This window comes from Camelus ferus, chromosome 11 (assembly GCF_009834535.1).
Source record: "Camelus ferus isolate YT-003-E chromosome 11, BCGSAC_Cfer_1.0, whole genome shotgun sequence".
NCBI lineage: Eukaryota > Metazoa > Chordata > Mammalia > Artiodactyla > Camelidae > Camelus > Camelus ferus.
Genome location: NC_045706.1, coordinates 28,237,405 through 28,258,096, shown reverse-complemented (window position 1 = coordinate 28,258,096; position 20,692 = coordinate 28,237,405). Strand labels below are relative to the sequence as shown.

Here is a 20,692-nt window from a genome sequence, read left to right as displayed (position 1 = left end):
AAAAGGGTCCTTGAATGTAGATTTGGCTTCCTGTGGATTATTGTAAAATGTTTATTGAAGATCGAGGAGAATGTAACAGATGGGGCTTGACAAGACAGTACTACCACCTTGCATTGACAGAGCCTTATGGTTTACAATATGATTTCGTATCTGCTTCCTCATTTAGAGGCTGGGAGTTAGGAATTGCTTGCTGTTTCATTTTTCATCCGAAGTGTGAGGTTATTGATCTCTATTCATTCCTCCACACCCCAAAAGAATAGAAGGATTCCTGCATCACTGTTTGCAGAATTATAAAGTCTAGTCAATTGGTTAAGCTGAGAAACCATGTTAAAACTATCATTTCACCAAGTATTTCTAAACCAAGATTTGTAATACAAGGTGTCTGAGTTTTTGTCAGTGTTGTGGACTTATGGACCAATGACTACTTAACAGAAAGACCCAGGCCTAAAAACAAAAGTATATGTTGACCAGCTGGAGTTAATAATATGGCCAGAATTTTATTTTGCAAAAAAAAATTTATTTTCAATGATATTTCTTCTCTTTAAGATAAAAATTATTTATGAATAGTCACATTAGAAGTATGAAGGTTGTTATCACTAAAAATTGAGAATGTAACAGAGCTGGTCTTATATTTTAAGTAAATGGTCTTCATTTATTGAATAAAAAGCATATGGGCACTTAGAAGCAGTTTTGTTCAGAGTGTCCATTCTCTTTGCAACATGAGTAACACTGGTGAATTTCAAAATGTAAAAATGGTTCTTTGGACAACGACCATACTAATTTCTTCTTTCTCTTTGTCTGTCTAGTGAGAACTCAGCAGAGGCAATAGCAGTAGATTCTAACAATCAGTCGAAGTCCCCACTGGAGAAGTTTATGGTCAAACTGTGCACTCATCATCAGAAGCAGTTCATCCGTGTTCTGAACGATCTGTACACTGAATCTCAGCCAGGCACCGAGGACCTGCGACCTTCTGATTCTGGAGCAATGGATGCCTCCACCTGCAATGCTGGCTGTGCCCAGCTCGATACCAAACATAAGGAAAGGGATACTGTGTGTCTCAATATGAAGTCTCCTACTTCTGTAGATTTGTTCTTAGACTCATCAGGCTCTCACAGCCCTCCACACTTGACAGAACAGACCCTAAAGGAGCCTCCTCCTGAAACAAACTCCGTAGATGGAAAAGAGAATACCTTGACTATTGTCCAGAAAGATTCCTCTGAACTTCCAACCACTAAGCCTAATTCTGGTAGTTCAATGGATAGTTCCACTCTGGAATACCTCACTGCATCTAATTCTTCCTCATTAAACTTCCACCATATCTCTAAGATCTCGGAGGGGCCAACCACTGGACAGGAGCAAGACACAAATGTGAAAGTATGCGAGGACGGTAGAGACCACGTGCAGAGTTCAGCTTTAGTAGAAAATCTCATTGCAGGAAAAGTGGCAGCTGAGAATAGTGAAGAGAGCAACAGTTGTATTGTTTCTCAAAGAAATTCATTCAAAGCTTTATCGGAAGAGGCTTGGGACTCAGGGTTTATGGGGAATTCACCTAGAACTGCTGACAAAGAGAATGCTTTACAGGGTGGCTCAAAAACACCTTTATGCCAGGACTTAGAGGCAAGTGAACAAGATTCAAGGCCAAAGCAAGAGAACCATCTTCACTCACTGGGAAGAAATAAGATGGGTTACCATTTACATCCCAGCGATAAGGGCCAATTTGATCATTCCAAAGATGGTTGGTTAGCCCCCAGCCCCATGCCACCTGTCCACAAAGCACCTAATGGACATTCACGAACCAAGATGATATCAACCTCCATTAAGACAGCTCGGAAAAGTAAAAGGGCCTCAGGGTTGAGGATAAATGATTATGATAACCAGTGTGATGTCGTTTATATCAGCCAGCCAATAACAGAATGCCACTTTGAGAATCAAAGATCAATATTATCTTCTCGGAAAACAGCCAGGAAGAGTACTCGAGGATACTTTTTCAATGGTGACTGTTGTGAACTGCCAACCGTTCGCACACTGGCCAGAAATTTACACTCTCAAGAAAAAGCAAGCTGCTCGACACTGGCATCAGAAGCGGTGGTCACTCCTAAGCAGACCCTTATTGTTTCAGCACCTCCACCTGCAGTAGAAGTGCAGCATCCCAGAGAAGACAACCCTGAAGAACCTAGTAAAGAAATAACCTCCCTCAAGGAAGGAGACAGAGATGAGTCATCTGAAAAGGAATCTCAAGAGCCTGAGGTTTGCCCCATGACGAGTAATGCAAACCCAAGCAGCTCCCCTAGGTCCAAGGAAACAACAGCCTCCAGCCTGGAGTGGCCTCTCCCTGCTCAGCTTCCTGAAGAGGACCTGCCAGAAGGCAGCCCCGTAGTCTCAGCTCCCACAGAGAGCAGGATATCTTCCCCTGAACTAGACCAACAATCAGTTGACCTGCTGGATACAAAGGAGATGAGTGTACCTGAAGATTGTCACCTGCTTCCTTCTACTGAAAGCATTTCTGAGGGAGGCAGTGAGGATGTTGCTCCTAGGCCTCGTTCTTCTCCAGAAACAATCAGTAGAGAGGAGAGTCCTCCGTGCTCAGAAAATCACAGTCCCCCAGTGGGCTTGGAGCCTCCTGTGAGCCCGAAAAAAGCTGAGGAAGATCAGAGCATCAGTACAGAGGCCAAGACTGGTGACACTCAGGAGCTAGACACTGACCCACTCTTGAAGGAAAGCAGCACTTTTTCTAATGAAAACCCCAGTGAAATGGAGGAAAGAGGGGCAGCAGGTGGTACAGGAAAATTCGAGGGAGAGGACAGTGATGTAAAACCTACTTCAGAAAAAGATATATGCGATCAAAACATTGACTCACCTGAAGAGAATCTGGACAAAAAGAGAAAAGGTAAAAAATTCCCCGAGGCCTCTGACAGGTGCCTAAGAAGTCAACTTTCAGATTCTTCCTCTGCCAAGAGGTGCCTACGAAATCAAAGTTCAGATTCCTCCTCTGCTTGTCCTGAGATCAAGGTTTCTAAAACTCCCGGTGCAAGACGTTCTAAAAAAGAAGGGTACCCTGGTGGGACAACACCTGACGGCTTTCCCACTGATGATTTCCATACAAAAGCCCTGGAGGACACAGAAAACCCAAATGTCAATGGGAATCCCTCTGAGAAGGATGCTGAGGAGGAAGACATAGGAGGTGGGATAATCACCAGGCAGACTTTTAAAAACATGCTAGCAAAAGAAGTCAAGGGGGAAGAAGGAGGTATTTTCCCCAGCAGTGATCCCATAACCACAGCTGGCCAGCCCCTGCCTGGAGAGAAACTGGAAATCTATGTTCAGTCTAAATTAAGTGAGAACAGTACTCAAGACCTCTCTGAAAGTATTCCTTGTACTTTCCCAGAACAGTCAAAAGAGAAGCAAGGACCTGCTCCTGCACAAGACACAGAGGAGGTTGTTAATGAGATGGATAGTGCAGACAGCCAGCATAAAGATGATGATAGTGATGTGCCGTCTAACACACTTGGGGTGTCAAGTGATGGAAGTGATGACACTGCTGGGCCCCCAAAATGGGTACCAAGGCTTACAAGACTGACCTCTTCAACCTACAACCTAAGACATGCTCATCCTTTCGATTCCTTGGGTACAGTAAAAGTGACTTCAGAAAAGGAAGCAGTACAAGAAAAGCCAATCTCAAAGGAAAATGAAGCTTCAGAGAGTGGAGATCCCTTAGATGAGGATGATGTGGACACAGTGGTAGACGACCAGCCAAAGTTTGTGGAATGGTGTGCCGAGGAGGAGAACCAAGAGCTTATCGCCAACTTCAATGCCCAGTACATGAAAGTTCAGAAGGGTTGGATCCAGCTGGAGAAAGAGGCCCAGCCAACACCCAGAGCAAGGAACAAGTCAGATAAACTGAAGGAGATTTGGAAAAGCAAGAAAAGGTCACGGAAATGTCGAGGTTCACTGGAGGTTCAAAAATTTTCTCCTGTTCAGATGCTCTTTATGACAAACTTTAAATTATCTAATGTTTGTAAATGGTTCTTAGAGACGACTGAAACCCGGTCTCTGGTCATTGTGAAGAAGCTCAATACTCGTCTTCCAGGAGACATCCCACCTGTCAAGCATCCTCTTCAGAAGTACTCTCCTTCCAGCCTGTACCCCAGTTCACTACAGGCCGAGCGCTTGAAAAAACACTTGAAGAAATTTCCCGGAGCTACTCCTGCCAAGAACAACTGGAAAACACAGAAGCTCTGGGCTAAATTTCGAGAGAATCCTGACCAAGTGGAGCCAGAGGATGGCAGTGACGTTAGCCTCAGCCCCAATCCTGAGGACAGTGTAGAGCAAGTCAAGGAAGGTAGAAATAGCCATCCTCCCACAAGCTCGCCTACGCCAGCCAGTACCCGGATCCTTAGGAAATATTCCAACATTCGAGGAAAGCTCAGAGCCCAGCAGCGTTTGATTAAGAACGAGAAAATGGAAAGCCCATTTGGTCCAGCTGTGGAAAGTAAACAAAGTTGTAAGAGTGTATGCATCAACCCTCTGATGTCCCCCAAGCTTGCCCTGCAAGTAGATGCAGATGGGTTTCCCATTAAGCCCAAGAGTACCGATGGAATGAAAGGAAGGAAAGGGAAGCAGATGTCTGAAATCCCACCAAAAGCAGAAGTTCAAAATAAACGCAAGAGGACAGAAAGCAGCAGCACTCAGGACAGGAAGGACAAGGGACCTGCAATGAAGGCCAGCAAAGAGAAGCATATTGATGGAGCCACCAAAACCCCCGCTGCAAAGAAGCCAGCTACAAGGGACAGAATCAGCCAACTGCCCAAAAAGATGTCTTTGAAAGAGAATAAAGTGAAGACCCCTAAAAAGTCCCCAGGGAAGCGCTGCCCTCCCTCCAGGAAAGAAAAAGAGAACACAAACAAAAGACCCACCCAGCCCTCCACCTCGGAGACAATGACAAAACCTGCAAAGCAAAAGGGGGCCGGTGCATCCTCTTCAAGGCCACAGAAAGCCACAAGTAGGAAGCAGAGCAGTGGAAAGACTCAAGCCAGATCCTCGACGAAAACCCCAGAGAACAGTGCAGCCCAGAGAAAGCGGAAGCTAAAGGCAAAGCTGGACTCTTCCCACAGCAAACGGAGGCGGTTGGATGCAAAGTGATTGGAAGGGCGGTAGCCAAGAGTTAAAACTGTTCTATAGAAGTAACCCTTTATTTTGCATTAACTAAATCTGCTTTTATAAGCTTATCAAGCCTTTCAAACCTGCAGTTAATGGAGAATACCACAATTTAAGATGTCAGAAAATGCGTCTCAGATGGAGAAGGGAACTTGCAGAGTCTTTCTCTGAGGCTGAGTAAGGGAAGTTATATATTATATTCTGATTGTTCCTTGGGTTTTAAACTTGGAACCAAGCAGTTTTAGTTTTTAAAAGTACAGTGCCTTATTTATCCTTTTTGTTTTTAAATTTACAAAAGCTAAAAAGCTGATCTATGTGATTAAAGGCTTGTATTTTATACTTGATGCACAAGCACTTGTACTGTAGCCGAGAAGACCACCATGATGCACATAAAAGTAGCTTTTCAGCAGCCACCCTGCAGTATCTGTACATGAACAGATGCTCTTCTTTGCAGAACCCAGCAGTGAACTTCCCTCTGTCTTGTTTGTTTGTTTAAAATGATATTTGAAAGCTAAACCAAATCATTTTTATGGTATGTGGAGAATGCAGAGGGAATTTATAATTATTATAAAGGATTAATATTTCTGTTGACCCCTTTTTAAAAATTCATATTCATTGTTGGTCACTCATCTCTGATCTTTTGTTATTTGAGGAAAAAATTTATTCTAAATTATGTGCCCATGGGACAAAAAGTGTGTCACAAGGTGTTAATACTGATTTATGACCTCTAAAAATTACTCACATTCCCCAATTATTTGCATTACTGATTCTTACCATCCTTTTCATTTTTGGCCTTGCAAGCTTGCTAGCACACTAACAAGATTTTCATCCTACTTTGGGGAAAAAATCTAGGATCCTTTTTTTCATCTTGTAGCTGTAATTTGACAATTAGGATGAGAGTAACTGTTCTAATTTTCTTTCTTGCCCTAAGTACTTCCATATTCAAAGAAAGCCAAAATGTTACTTCCAGGAATAGAAAAGTTTAAGACTGTGTATGTGCATGTGTGTTTGGGTTCATTTGCATGTGGTTATCAGGCACAAATGTCTCCCAACCCCAGTTCTAGAGTAAATTTTTTCCTTCTCCATGAAGTGTAATAGGGTGTTCATGAGCTGGGTAACTAGCATAGGCCAGATGGCTTAAATGTAGCCCAGGGTCTCTATGAGCATTCCCCAAACCTCTTTGGCACCAGACTCAGGAAGGTCTAAACAGCACAGAATTATATAAAGTTCAGAGCAACCTTGTAGTTAAAGAAAGTAGCACCAACATCTCATAGTGGGGCCACACACACCCCTATACCAGGAGCTGATGTTCAGCTGGTATGTTCCAAGGTGAAATGTACATGTTTAGAGTAGGTGTCCTTTCTGATTGGTTGGCATCATACTAGTAGTTAATGCTTGTAGTATCACACCTGCCTCTGTCATGTCAGGCTCTGTACCATGGCTCAAAAGTGAGAGCCACAGTATTTGTAACTAATGTTGTTTTAAGGGCTGAGATAGGTGCATTGACTTTACCTTGGTGGCTGTAACATTGCTCCGTTATAACAGAGTGTGTACTTGACATCTCCATTGAGCCACTCTACCAATAAGGCTTCTCTAATATACTCTGTCACCAAAATAGGCTTGTATGGACAGCTGCTACTCTGTCCTTTTTATTTTAAAAAATTTCCATTTATATTGCTTCTGATCTGTTTAGATAAACCCAGATGTACCTTTTTTTCATGCATTAGCTCATCCAAATCATAATAAAACAGATTTTCTACCAATTCTGTTAAAGATTTGCTGTATATAATGAAAACTTTGGATGATTGGATAGGACTGGAGAAAAGCATTTGATTCATGGGAAATTGAGAATTGTGTTGAACTTCATAGTAAGTGAAGTTTACTATCTTCAATGAAACCTTGATTTTTTTTTTTCTAATGTCTCCTCTATCCCATGAGTCTTTTTTTTTTTTTTTTTAAATATCTTTGACTTTGACCATTCAGGAGCTACCTATGTTAATGAAACTGCTGAGTGTGTATGTATGTTGGCAAGCGTTTCTCAGCATTAAGTTGCACAGAAGCATTAATACGTTTTAAGTAGGTTCATTTAATCTATAAAAGTCATTTTAAAGTTTTTAAAAAAAAATCTTTTCATATAGTCGTCACTGGATGTTGTTTTTGTGGTGACTTAAATGGCTGAGGTTTGCTGATGTCAGGTGTGCTGATCCCTGTACATATGTTCAAGGTGCCCCCAGTGACTGCATATAGACTGCCTTGTAAGGGTGCTTGGATTAAGTTAGAGAGAGGTGTGAGGCTGTAAGTGGGTGGAACTTTTCTAGTTGCAGGTTTGTAATCCATTCCATTACCTTTCTAAGTTCTTTTTCATTTTTAAAAGATTACTTCAGATGCTTATAGCCTTCTCTCCCATACTAGGCAACATGTGAGAAAAGGTATCAATGTGTATGCATTTATTTTATATACCTTAACAATGCAATGGATCATCTTAAAATCAACTTTATAATAGTGGCTACATTTAAATAGACTGGGATTCTACATAATTAGGACACTTAAAAGTTTAGAATTATTTTTATATTTATTGAATCTCATTTTTGCTGATTCAGTTAACTTTACTGATAGATTTAAAAAAGAGCAAGCTGAGGGCCAGCTCTGGAAGGCCCTTTTATTATAGCAGATGCTGGCAAACCTGTCTGCCAGACACCTCCAAGCCTAGGCTTGCTTTTGACCTAAGTCTCCCTTTGTTTCCTCTTCTCTTGCAAAGACCAGCTTCCTGTAGCCATTGTCACCGGGGCTTGCCGCCTAATACAGGGGCACTCTGTCCCACATACTGGACTCCAAATTAGAAAGGAATTCTGCTTCTGGGTCTGTACTCAGTGAAGTGACTGTTGGAGCTAGCGCTGATGACCAGGGAGCACTGGTATTTCCTCTGAGCTTCTGGAGGAGCTGGAAGATGCCTGGGAAGCAACCACTGAAGCTCTACCATAGCTCCCCAGAGCTGGGCCCTCTTCAGGAGACCTGTTTTCTGTCTCCCATTTTCTGTCCCCTGAGGCTCCCTGGGTTTTGGAGGACAACGTGGGGACTGCTCCTTCATTTGGGGTCCAGAGCCTCGCCCCCAGCACTTCTTCAGACTTATAGCAATCTTGCAGCGCAGCAGGGAGGCCACGAACATTTATTCTACTCTTGAGGCTCCTTATGTACAGATGTAACCTGTGATTGCTAACCCCTTGGATCCTTTAGGTAGCCAGTTCTGTTGTGTCTGTACTTCATTGAAGACTTCTACACAAACCTTATTAAAAAAAAAAATCTTAGGCTATGGGTTTTGTGCCTCCTTCCTGCAGTAGTGTGGATAGAAGGGTGCAGTTAGTCATTCCTTCACAGATGTGGTGCTTTTAATGGGATTCTCTATGCATCACATACCATGAGGCTGAATTTCTCACTGTTCAGACAGGTCATCAGTAAAACACATCACTTCAAGACGGTTATTTTGAATTGAAGTTTGGACTCTTTTCTCCCTTGTGATTAATTCTGTAGTGAAGACTGAAGCTATCACTGTCACTTATGGACAACATTGATTAGTGGGGAGCCTAAGAGCCAAGTAGCAAAGGGCAATATGCTGTGTGGTGCAAGCTGGAGATGCTGTCCTGTCACCATCAGCAAGACAGTGTCTTGTCACTGCACCTGGGACTAGGCTGGAATTTCCCAAGGTGCTGGCCCACAGTGCCACACTGGCTCCTTTTGGTTTTAGCCCAGGCAGGCTCTCACTTGGCTTACGAATGATCTGTCAAAGGTCTGCAAAGTGTGGCTAATCATTCTTCTGTAAATAAAAGTTTATTGGAATATAGCCATGCCCATTTGTTTATGTATTGTCTGGCTGCTTTCTAGCAGAACTGAGTATCTGCCACAGAGAACACATGGCCCACAAAGCCTGACAGATTTACTGTCTGGACCTTTAAGAAAAAGTTTGCTGACCCGTGCTTGAGAAAATAATCCTTTTTCAGGAAGAAATCGTCCCTGATTTGTCTTCTCCTTTCTTCTGCCTCTTTTCCTCTCTGTCTTCTTTTCTTCTCCTTCCTCTTTATATTACCTCAGTTGAGTTCTTTTTACATTTCTTTATTTTTTCTTGCTATAAAAGATAACACACTATATAGCCACAGCACATCAGATACCATCTCCTGAAACTTGAGGTATCTCAGCCTCACATCCTGTGAGACTCACCCTTCACAGTAACCAAAATAAGGCTACCTTTAGCCTCTAGTCAGAATCTATGAGCAAACAGGAATCCAGAGTTCTCAAGGTGTGCAGCCTGGGCCTCTCCTTTGCCAGTTTTTATCAGAGACCTGACTCTGGCTTGTTTATTACTAAAATAAGCCAAGATTTTGTTTCTTTCAAACTTAGTTGAGACTACTTCAGTTGGATGTTCAATTTTCTGAACCTCACATTTAGATATGGAAAAAGTCTTTTCACAGATGAGAAACGAAGTCCAATCACAAAACCAAAACACTGTTGATTATATAATTTTTTTGGCCAGCTTCTAGGAAAATAAAAATGTTTTGGCACTGATATTTTTTTCAGTCACGATACTCTTCTTTCAAAATAATTTTATTAAAGGCAAGCCGATGACTGAAAAATAGAGGCTTGAAGTACTTTAGAGAGAATAATAGAAAAGTGGAGCATAATAACCTGACTGTGACTGAGAAGTTATAGGGTTATATCTTTAGATCAAATCCAGTCAACTTCCAAGGTGGTGTCCTCCCCCTCCTTAAAAACTCAAGGATAAGTTTCTGTGCTGTTTTCAAAGTGAAAGTGAATGTCATATCAGTGAACAAGTTTTTGTTAGTGGCTCTAAAACAGTGACTATTTCGGTTGTTTTGAAACAGATAATTAACATTTTGAATTCTTAACTATGAATTTTTATCTTCCTATGGCTTAATATCTACTGAAATACTGGAAATTTTTCTTAGTATGAAGTCATGTCCATGTCAGGCATCAGCAAGGCAATCCTCACATCTTAGCAGTGGGAGTACTCTACCCCATGCTTGCTCCCAAGCCCTTCTCAGGGGAAAAAAATAAAAGAAAAGAAAAAGATTATTGTATTTAAAGCAAGCATGTTCCTGAAAAATGTAAACATAATTAACTCATCTTCAATATAAATAATAATAAAACAAGCAGAATTATGGGAAGCATAACTTTTGAGGCAGCCTTGAATATAGTTCATTCCTTGAAACGTCAGAACAAACCACTGTATTCTACAATAGATGGATTGGAAGACTTGAAGGTCTGACCTCTTTTCTTTAAAGATATTAAATCACGCTCAGGCAGAAACCTAGAGCTCTCTGATGCTGCTCCCAGCTCAGGTCTTTCCATGCTGTCCTGGGGACCCAGGGAAACACCTCGGACACTTTGCAGGTGCTTTTGCCCTTGGAATTGAGCCAGAGCTGGCCAGTTCCTTCCATTACCTCCCCTTTGTCTGATCCTTTTCCCAGAGCGCTGGTGGTTTATGCTCAGTGCCCAGAGGGCCAGTTGTGCAGTTATGCTCGCCTGCGAGCCCGGTAACACACAAGCTTTCTCACCTGCCTGGAACCATTCTGTTTAACACGAGGTGGTCAGTAGGCAAACCACATGGAAGTAGATTGCTCATTAAAAAAAGAACTATAAAACCATGGTTTTTTTTAAATGCCAGAGGTTGGAGGAATGCATTGTACCTCTTTTTAAGGGTTATGTTAAAAACAAACAAACAAAAAAAGAGACCACATATGGCCCACATAGCCTAAAATATAAAATATTTTCTACCGGACCCTTTTACAGAAAGTAAGCTGATTCTTGCAATATGTCATCCAAAATCAAATTGTGCGGCCAATTAGGCACAAATTTATTTTTCATGTAGTCCAGCAGTGCAGCATTCCTTTCCCTTTAGATTTTAGGGTATCTTGCCTGTTCATCTTAGCATACAGCTACTGTTCCACATTATTCCTGAGTAATGCTCATGTATTAAAGCCAGAAATGTATCTCCCTTTGTTGATTGAATATTTGTTGAATTGTGGACATACGATCTGATCTACTAGGATAAGTAGTTAAAGCTAAAAGTACAAAGTCTTTTACACTAAAAGTACTGCAGTTGTCCTCATGTTTATGAGTCAGGGTGAACTTGACTCTCATGGAGAGACATTCCTCTACGGCAGTGCTCCACACAAACGAATTTACTTGTGAACTTACAGCCTGGAATAGTGCCTCTCCCCAGCAGGCACAGGGCATGTTAGTTTCACCCCCAGAATTCCCCTTTTCTTTACAGTGTATTTGCAAGTTTATCACTCCCCAAACTTTGGTCATTACTCATGAACATAAATGGCTGGTCTTTGCCTGTTTAAACCTCTAAACCAAATCACACATTCTCATCTCTGAAAAATACCAGCATAGTCGTCCATGACACCTGGTCAGCACACCAGCAGCTTTAGCCCGAAGCTCAGAGCTCTCTGGCCTGGCCAGGGGAGCCTGCGCCTGGTCAGGCCTGACTCGCCTCATTTTGAGGACCCACCTTTGGCATCTTACCTCTTCCTCTCCTGCTTTTCCCCCCGTCCCCTTCCAGGAGGCATCTCTGGGAAGTCTCTTACCTTTCAAGTGCTTCACTGAACATGTACATATCATATTAGAAGCGTTTTTCTTTTCATAACTGTTTTTCTTCTAGTATTTAGCAACTGGGTCCAAACGCTATTCAACTTACCAACTTTCTCACCCACATTGTTTTCTATAATCTACTCTTCATGTTGTCTTGTAGCTAAAGCTGTAGTATTTGGGAGCTAGTTTGTGGAAAAGATGTTATACAAACAAGATTTGCATAATTTTGTATATTTATACCACAGGTAGGGATTAGTTTTAGAGCCACCATAGTTTAAGGTTATTAGTTTCACCGGTGAGTTCTGCAGTTTTAATAGTTCTAGGAGACTGTGTGACTATGATTTCAAATACGTATATATAATACCTATTTATACGCACCACTGTGAAATTTATTTCACTGTGTAAATAGTGGTATTTTCCTGTTCAAATGCTTCTATAGAAAATATTTATTTTAACAAACAAAAAATAGCTGTCAAAAGGGCTTTCTAAAAAAGTATTGTTTCTAGAGACCCTGTCCTCCCCAGCTACATGCTCAGCCACTGAATCTCCAAACAACATAGTGAAGGCAAAAGAGCAGGGCCTTAAAACCCTCACTGTATTTGGGTAGATGCAGCGTGGATTGGGAACCTGAGTACATCCCCCTAGTGTCACCCCACCCCGGGACAAAGCAGGTCTCCCACAGTCGGTATTGGCTGTGCCAGACGTGGCACCAGAGCTTGCTTCAAGCAGCCCACTTTTGCACACACAGTTGGTACATTCAACTGTACATTTCAACAGCCCGTGCAGGGAGACCAGCCTTAGTTGTAACTCCAAGGAAATCCAAACCTGTACCTGTGGGATATGGAGAAACCACTGGCTGCCTAAGGAAAGCATTAAGATGTATTTTAGTCTTTCTCACCTTTGTGAAAAACACCTGTTCGCACTCAGTCATTAACCATGGGAGATAAGCATGTTTCCTCCCGCACCTTGACCGTGCTCCTGAGCGCTTCAGCTCACCGCCTTCTCCCCGTCCCTGTCTCAGCAAGCTTCTGTGCAGATGTGGGCCAGCCCCTCCTATAGCTGATGGTGCAGAGTGAGGCCATTTGCTATAAGGTGTGTGCAGCTTTACTTCTCAGGAGTCCTGGTCTGCAATTCAGAGCACCCGTAGGTGTAATGGAACAGATGTTTTCCCATCATGTTCCTCTTCCCTGTGCCCCATTCCTGGACACCCCTGTCGGAGTCAAGATTCTCATTCTGCCTGGGTGGCTGAACTGGGAACTGCAGCTCCAGGACTGCAGAGAGTTTGGGGCTGGACACAGGGATTTGTGTCATCCATTTGAACCATCATTTGCATACTTACTTCTGGCCTCCCTTTGTCTTTTCTAAACAAACAAGGAGGACACTTGAACAGTAATGCTGGAGAATGTTTTTTCTAAGATACTATTTGTAAGCAAATCTGACTTTAAGATGAAATGTGAATGGATAGCTAGGTGCCAGGGAATTTAGCACTGAATGAGACAGTCGAAAGTTTTTTAACCTTTGCAAGAAGAAATAAATTTTGCTCTCATCTAAATGTTCACAAGAAATAATGTTGTAAATAGTTTTTTAAAAATATTTATTACATGTGCTGTATGCAGATTCATGTTCTGAGTGATGTTGGTTTGCATTGTAGCATTGTAGAAAAATATATTTTGAGCAGTGGACTTCCTTTCATAACACAGTTCACACATGGAGAAAGAACAAAAACCAGCAGGTTGAGAGCTGTTTGGGGCATTTGATCTGTAATGTTACATCAAATCCAAGCTTTAATCGCCCCCTCTTCTCATCTGGTTGTGTTATATATTATAATATATATATATGTATGTATGATAAACTGGTCAGTGGTCAGTCCCCAGATCTGCAGAGCAGATTTCCAGGTGTTCTTTCTGATGTGTTGCCCATAAGCAATAAGATTCTAGGTAATAACATTTATTCTGGGCTCTGCGTTAGCCCTTGTCTCAGAGGATAGGGTGGGGGTAGAACAGCTCTTGCTAAGACCTCTTGCCTTTGCTGGAGAGGTTGCTGTACTTGAATTTTTGCTTCTGTTTGTCTGCACGCTCCTCCACATCAAACAACTCTAACAATGGATGAGAGATCTGCCAGAACCAGACACACCAAAAATTTGGCATAGAGATTGAAAAATTATCAATTTTCCATGAATTTGTAGGGTTTACAGAATCTACTTGAGGCAAAGCTCATTTGGCTATATAGCATTAATATAAGAACTTTTCACATTGAAAATTTACTGTAAATGGCCAAGAAAAAGTTCTTTGACTGTATCTGACCTACGTTTAAGAGCTAGCCCGTTTCCTATATTCCTTCGCTGCACCTGGGTGTGAAATGTCCAAGCCCCCTTCGTGTCTGGACTTAAACCATTTAGGTCTGTGCAAAGCGGGCAGTTGCTCTTCCAAGTATCCCAGCGTGTCCAGTCCAACAGGTTTCTAAGCTGTTTAGCAGCCTCTCCTTGTGACCGTCCTGAACTTTATGAAAAATACCCCACACCCAGATAACCATTAATGAATAATGTAGTTTTTTAGGCTTTTGGAATATGTCTTCTCTTTTGTATTTATGATGATGGTGTTTGGAATTTTTCACTAGTGTTTTTCTAGCTTGAAGTGGGTGCATTAGGATAAAACTTTCCCTTGCTGAGCCTGAAAGCAAGCAAGAGGAAAGAAACTGACCTATGTTGTATCATTGGGAAGGTGACTACTTCTTGTGGTGGTGGGAGGGCGGGGAGGGGGCCTTGTAGATTGTGTGGGGGTGAAATAGAATTCCGGCCTGAGGCTCTCGAAGTCTTATTACCTTGTAATAAATAACCCCTTTATTAGCCTCACTTAATCTCAATAGAAGCCTGCTGTTTACCCTCAGGGAACAAGTAGTTTTCAAAATTGAGCTCCTCCAAGGTCATTGGCCAATACCTGTGTACAGGCATTGGTCGTCTTTGTGAACTCATGGCATTATTTTCCCATATGCATTATGATATTAAGAAATCAACCCCAACCTGTATGAAAAGCACAGCCCAGGGTCCTACTTTAGGCTAGAGTTAATGCCTTTGAGAGGCCAGGGGGTCACAGGAGGCCCATGCAATTTAACTGAAGCTCAGGTGCCATGTTGGGTTTTATTGTTTTTGGGCCACAACCCTTCAGAATGAGTTTAAGGGAGGGGCTGCTGATCCAACTGTGGATCCAGGGAGCTCTAAGATGAATCTCTACCGTTCCTTCTAAGGTCCTTCTGGTTCTTCCCAGTGTTGTCATTGCCGAGGTCAATCTCGTAGTGGTTCAGATGTCTTGTGAGTCTTAGCCAGCAATCCAGACGCGCAAGGAGAGAGTCTCCAGAGGGCCCAGCTCCTTCCAGGTACCAAGTGTATTGCTCCTGGGCTGTGTAAAGGTGGTCTTTCCAAAAGCAGTGAAATGAGAAATTCTGCAAATGGCGATCCAGATGACCATTGTGTATCTCTTGGGCCCGGAATTCCCACCATGTTAGTGAGTGTAGGAAAATACTGTGTCTTCTATGGATGAAAATTCAATGTATGCTGTGAATTTGTTGGTTTGAAGCATTGAAAAATTTTCATTAGACAATGTTTACATACCTCACCTGAAGAACCTTTGAGAGTGTATATATGAAATTTAAAATATATTAAGTTGCTTTAAAACAATATGTATAGCTATAAAAGTTGGAGTTATTTTAAATTTGAATATGTACCAAGTCTCTTAAATATTGCAATCTTGTGGACCTTTTGTGCTTCTGTGTTTTACTTTCCTATTAGGCCCTCTAGGAAACTGTGTTCTTGTTACTGGTAAAGGGGCCCTCAGTGAAATCCAAGCTTGGAAGGATTTCCTTTGTTGTTTCAGATTTTCTTGTTTGGTTTGGAGGGATGGGGTATGGAGCTAGAGGATGTGTGGGAGGGACTTATCTAACATTGACATCTATTCCATGAGCTTTTTCTAGGCGCTTATTTTATTGCAGCGTATTAAACTTCTTTGATATTAAAAGTATGTTTGTGTCGTTACTGGAGAGGATGCAGAACGCATTGAAGCCCAGCATTCAACTTGTAGCCTAGGGCAAATTTGGTAAATTGACAGAAGGAACCAAAAAGCAATAGTAGGCCACCTATGTTGGGACTTAAAGGGACATTGCTAGATCTGTGGCCATTTTGTGAATTAAGCCTAACTTCAGGGAAAAGAAAACACAATGGGTAGCTTCTTAAGAAGTCCCATGGCGGAGTTGGGAAGATGCCAGTGCTTCATCCTGAGGTGCAGGAAGCAATTGAATTCACACTTCCGACCTCAGGTATGCCACTGATAGATTAGGGGACTGTCTGCACAGCCACCAGGGAGAACCACCCCAGGTCTCTGTAGCCCATGTTGGAGTGTGGCAGAAACTTGGCCGGAAATCCTTCCATTTACAAGCCTCATGACCTGTTTCATTATATTCTTTCAACTCTATTGGAGATGGGTCTGTTTGAGGATCCAGTGGGCCAGTGATTCCCATAGAATCAACCACAATTTCATGAACAAGTTCACCTGACAGTGGCCATTGATATACAGAACTACACCCAGTGAAAACAACCCTGCAGCTGGCAGTCAGGCTCCCTGTCTTAATTTGTATTTGGAGAATTATCTTGTTCCAGAGTAGAACTTTTCAGTGGTAAAATAGATCTCTTTTCCCTCCGATATTCATCCTATGGTAGTATAATAAGAATCTGATCTGAGAGGTACAGACTGGCTTAGGGTGAGGGGTTCAGGGCACAGGGGTAAGAGAGATGTGTTACCACCAATATCGGGAGAACATGGCAACTCTAGTTAGAAGCCTGGGTGTTCCTTCTATTGCCTCCACCCTCAACCAAGCCCTGCTGTGCCCGTTCCCTTGGCTGGGGGGTTTCCGTGTGACTGGGAAATCTCCCACTTACTGAACTCTGACTTAGAGGTTGCAAACTGGTGGCTGACAGTGGTGTTTCATTTAGCCCAGTGTTAAAAAAAAAAAAAAGATTTTTAAAAACTGTGAGTGTTTACGTAACAATTGATTTCTGGCGTCTCCTTAAAAAAAAAAAAAGATAATGACGATCTGACAAAATCAGTGTGTGGTAAGAATCAGCTGGAGCTGATTGGAAAGTGTGCCTCTTGGTTGTCACTTGTCCCTTGTTCTCTGCAGTAGGGAAATCGGTCTCTGTCCCTGCGGCTTTATCAGAAGTGGGAATACAAATGATGGGCCAGTGGTGTGTGCCCACCTGACTCCCTTAGGTAACCTACTGGCCAATCAGACTCTTGAGATTACAACCCCATTTTAACCCATTTTCTCTCCTGTACCTAGTTTATTACATTTCCTCCCAAATCCCTAATGGCTTTGAAGGCACTGCAGTTACCTTCACTGCCCACTTTCAAGATGACAGTGTGCCATTAAGGTGTGGCTTATGCAGCCATCGCCAAGACCCATTCTTCAAGTGGGATATCAGTCTGTCCCCTCCTGCATCAGAGGAGGACCAGCCAGGTCCCCTTGGTGTGAGGGTCCTTGCCCAGCTTGACTGCCAGGGCCTGGCCTCACCTACACACTCAGGTCGCGCATCCTACAAAACTCCTGAGTGCAACTTTGACGTGTGAGCTCGTAGTAGAGCCACTATAGAAGTACGTTTGCCTCCTTTCTCCACTGAGCCCCAAGAACTTGTTCTGGTGCCTGGCAGGTCAACCTTACAGGACAGTTTGAGAAGCCACAGTGCTTTCTAATCTATTTGCCCTGACACTCTGAAATCGTCAGAGCCAGGTTAAATATGGGTGTTGGTCTGTGCACGAAATTACAAAATGTGGGTGTGACAGGAGACACCTGAAGGAAGTGAGGATGGGCAACCTCCCCAGATCCATGTGTGCCGTGCTCTGTTGGGCTCTGTTCTTATACTCACATCCCCTGGGAGCCCTGACCAAGCCATCCCTCAGGCTTCCCCTTCCTTCTTCAGGAGGAACAGACCTCCTTTGCCACTCCAGGTAGACTAGAGAGTTCCAAGGACAAATCCTACAGGTGCTGCATCTGGGCTCCATCCTTGGATTGTGGCTGGTGTATGGGTAGCCCAGAAACTCTCACCCCTGCGAGGGTGTGTGTCAGCAGCAGGGGCTCATCCTTGGTGCAGAAAAAGAGATCAACAAGGCAGAACCTGAGTGAATCAATGTCATGTTCACATGAAGACAACAGACAATATCCAACATGTTCTAAAACAACACTTCTAGGGAAAGGGCAGGTGTGGCTCCCCCACGGCCTTGTTCTAAACCAGTCTCTTTAAAAGAGTGATCCAAACAAGACTACAGAAATCCCCCCAAACAAAACATCACAACCACGTAGCATCTGAAAATCAAAACAAGACACTGGATGTTGACTTTAACATATAAAAATACTATAACAAAATGAAATACAAATATATATTAGAATCTGTTAAGTATTCTGTATAAAGAGATACCTTCATGGTTAGGCTAACAGCAGGCAAAGAGGAGACCAAGTCCAGCCTTTTCCATGTCCTGACACCTGCACGGGGAGCCCAGGCCACTGTCACCTGCGATGCTGCCAAAGCAGCAGCAACCTCGGGACTTGCCCTGCTTGAGTCTCTTCAGCAGAAACAGCCAATGGCGACGTCAAAGTGAACTGGCGGTCTTTACCAAAGGGGTGGCAAGGCTTGGAAACGATTTCTCAGATGCTCTCCCGATAGCCTTCGTCTGGGACTCAGCGGGCCCAAAAGTGATGAGGCAAGGTGCGTGGTGATCCAGTTCCTTAGCAACTTTCAGGTTGATGGTTCAGTTGTGGAAAAGTTGATCCTGGGCATATGAGTCTTGGCCTCTTGCTGCCCTCAACCGAGGGTAAGCGGGGCGTGGTGGAGCAGTGGGTGGGGACAGCGGCAAGCTCACAGGGCGCCCCCTGTGAACAAACACTCCACCCTCTGCCCTCCCAACACCGTGGCCCTGGAAGTGCAGGACTCCTGACAGCCATCACCTGTCTGCAGGTGCCCTCTGGACTTTCTGCAGAGTGAAGAGGTCTTGCCAGTCAGTGCCCCTCCGGCCTGGGGAGGGGCCTCTGAAGGGCAGTGGGGAATGGTGGTGGCCAGGGTAAGGTATGTGTCTCAGGATTGGTGGGTTCCAGAACCCTCTCTTCCATAGAAGGGGCAAGCTCGAGCAACACTCGAGCTTTCCTGCCTATCCAGCCTGGTGCTGGCTGTTCTCCAGGGTCCCACAGTGGCCCAGAAAGTCTAGGTAAGGGAGGGATGCTGTGCTGCCCTAGGGGAAGCCCCTCCAGACTCAGGTTGCTGCCCACTGGTGTAAGGGGGCACTGTGGCCTTGCTCAGAACTACAAGAAAATAGGGCCTGGCCCCTGGTGAGGGGCAGATCCAGCCATGAGGACACCTCCCCCAGTGGGCAGGGCGGGGTCCTCTTCCCATTACAGGAGTCCCAGAACTCAGACTTACTGGCCTGAGGCCCAGAGTAGTGGAATGCCAGTCTCCCTCAGTCGCAGGAGGCACCGGCACTCTACTCAGTATCAAGGACTCCACCCACGGCTCATGGTGGCTGGGGACACAGGCACAATGCCACCCCGACCCCACAACACACCTCCATCACCCTGACTTCTATTTGCAGGTGGAAGGAGCCAGGAAAGGGACATGTCACCCTCCTTGCCCAGCAGGGTCCCCCAGGGGCACACACTCTTGGAGAGACACTGGGATAGGAGAGTGTGACCTATCTTCTTTCCAGCCAGCTCACAATTTAGGTGCAAAGATCATCTTTCTGCATTTTCCTTCTCCATGGAAGAGAAGCGTCTATAGTCGCACGGCTATGGCCATGTATTCGGTGAACCTTCAGACACTGAGTCGTTCCTTGCAAACACCTAGAGTGAGCAGCTCTGGCCTGGGCTGGTGTCTGAGGTTGGAGCCCTCACTCGGCTCAGCTCTCTTCCCAGGCATCCAGGTCGCTCCTGTGATGCTCTGTGATGAGTTCACATCTGTCCACAAGGGCAGAACACCACAGTCCAGCGCTGGTTAGGCACACAAATACTTGTTGACGTGATTAATGAAAGCAGCTCTTCTGACTCCTCCTGCTTCCCTGCTGGAGCCACTGTGGGAGGGTCTACACTGCCTAGTCATCCCACCTCCCCATTTGATAGCTGAGGAGACTGAGGCCCAAGGGGAAGAAGTTTGCTCAGAGTGACAGAGTCAGCAGAGGTTACCTCATGCCTGGATGACTGCTCCCTACTAGTCTACAGTGTGAGGAGACCTGAACCCAATCTACTTGGAAGGAGACCCCTCCCTGGCCGAGCAGCCCAGCCCAAGCCCCCTACACCCCCAAACCCCCCTGCCAATGGCTAGCCAGCAGCTGATGGCTGGCTAGTGGCTGAGGAAGCCCAGGACCAATGTTCCCTTGGTGGCTAGTGTATGGAGGTGGTGTTTATTCAGCTGGAACCAAGAAACCCACCCCCTGCCCCCGCCACCTCTTGGTGGGGTCCCCACCCCCAAGCAATCCCAGGGGTCATTTTCTCCACATGAGCACCCTCCTTGAAGTTACAATGCTCATCCTATAACTTGAGGATTCAGAGATCTGGTCCTAAAACCCACTTCCACCCCCAGGCTCGTTCCCAAGCAAGCAGTGGCTGCAACACTGCCAGACAGCCCAGAGGGCAGGCGTTTGTTCCTCCCTGGCCAGCAGGAGAGGGCCCTTCTCCTCCGCATCCTGGTCTACTGCCAGCAGACGCTGCAGCAGCAGAAGCTGAGAGCCAGGCCTGCTGCCCCAGTGGGGTGCTGAGAGTATTTCAAAGTTATCTGCAGGGGGCAAGGGGCTTCTGGGAACTTCAGGGGCCCAGGCGAGAGGGAAAGGCTGGTTTGGAAAGGGGCAGTCCCTTCTTCAGACCCAGATAATAGGCAAGGAGGAGTTGTCACCATTCTTCACTT

General features: G+C 44.4%; 1 protein-coding gene across 12 annotated transcripts in view; it reads left to right on the top strand.

The window, feature by feature from the left end:
• LCOR (ligand dependent nuclear receptor corepressor) overlaps positions 1–15,773 on the top strand; it is a 110,928-nt gene extending 95,155 nt beyond the window's left edge. For all 12 annotated transcript variants that reach the window (XM_032491185.1, XM_032491179.1, XM_032491176.1 and 9 more), the window contains one exon: positions 807–15,773. In XM_032491185.1, the coding sequence (XP_032347076.1) occupies positions 874–5,139 (4,266 nt within the window). In that variant the 5' untranslated portion in view covers positions 807–873 and the 3' untranslated portion in view covers positions 5,140–15,773. The remainder of the gene's footprint in view (positions 1–806) is intronic.
• The last annotated feature ends 4,919 nt before the right edge of the window (positions 15,774–20,692 follow it).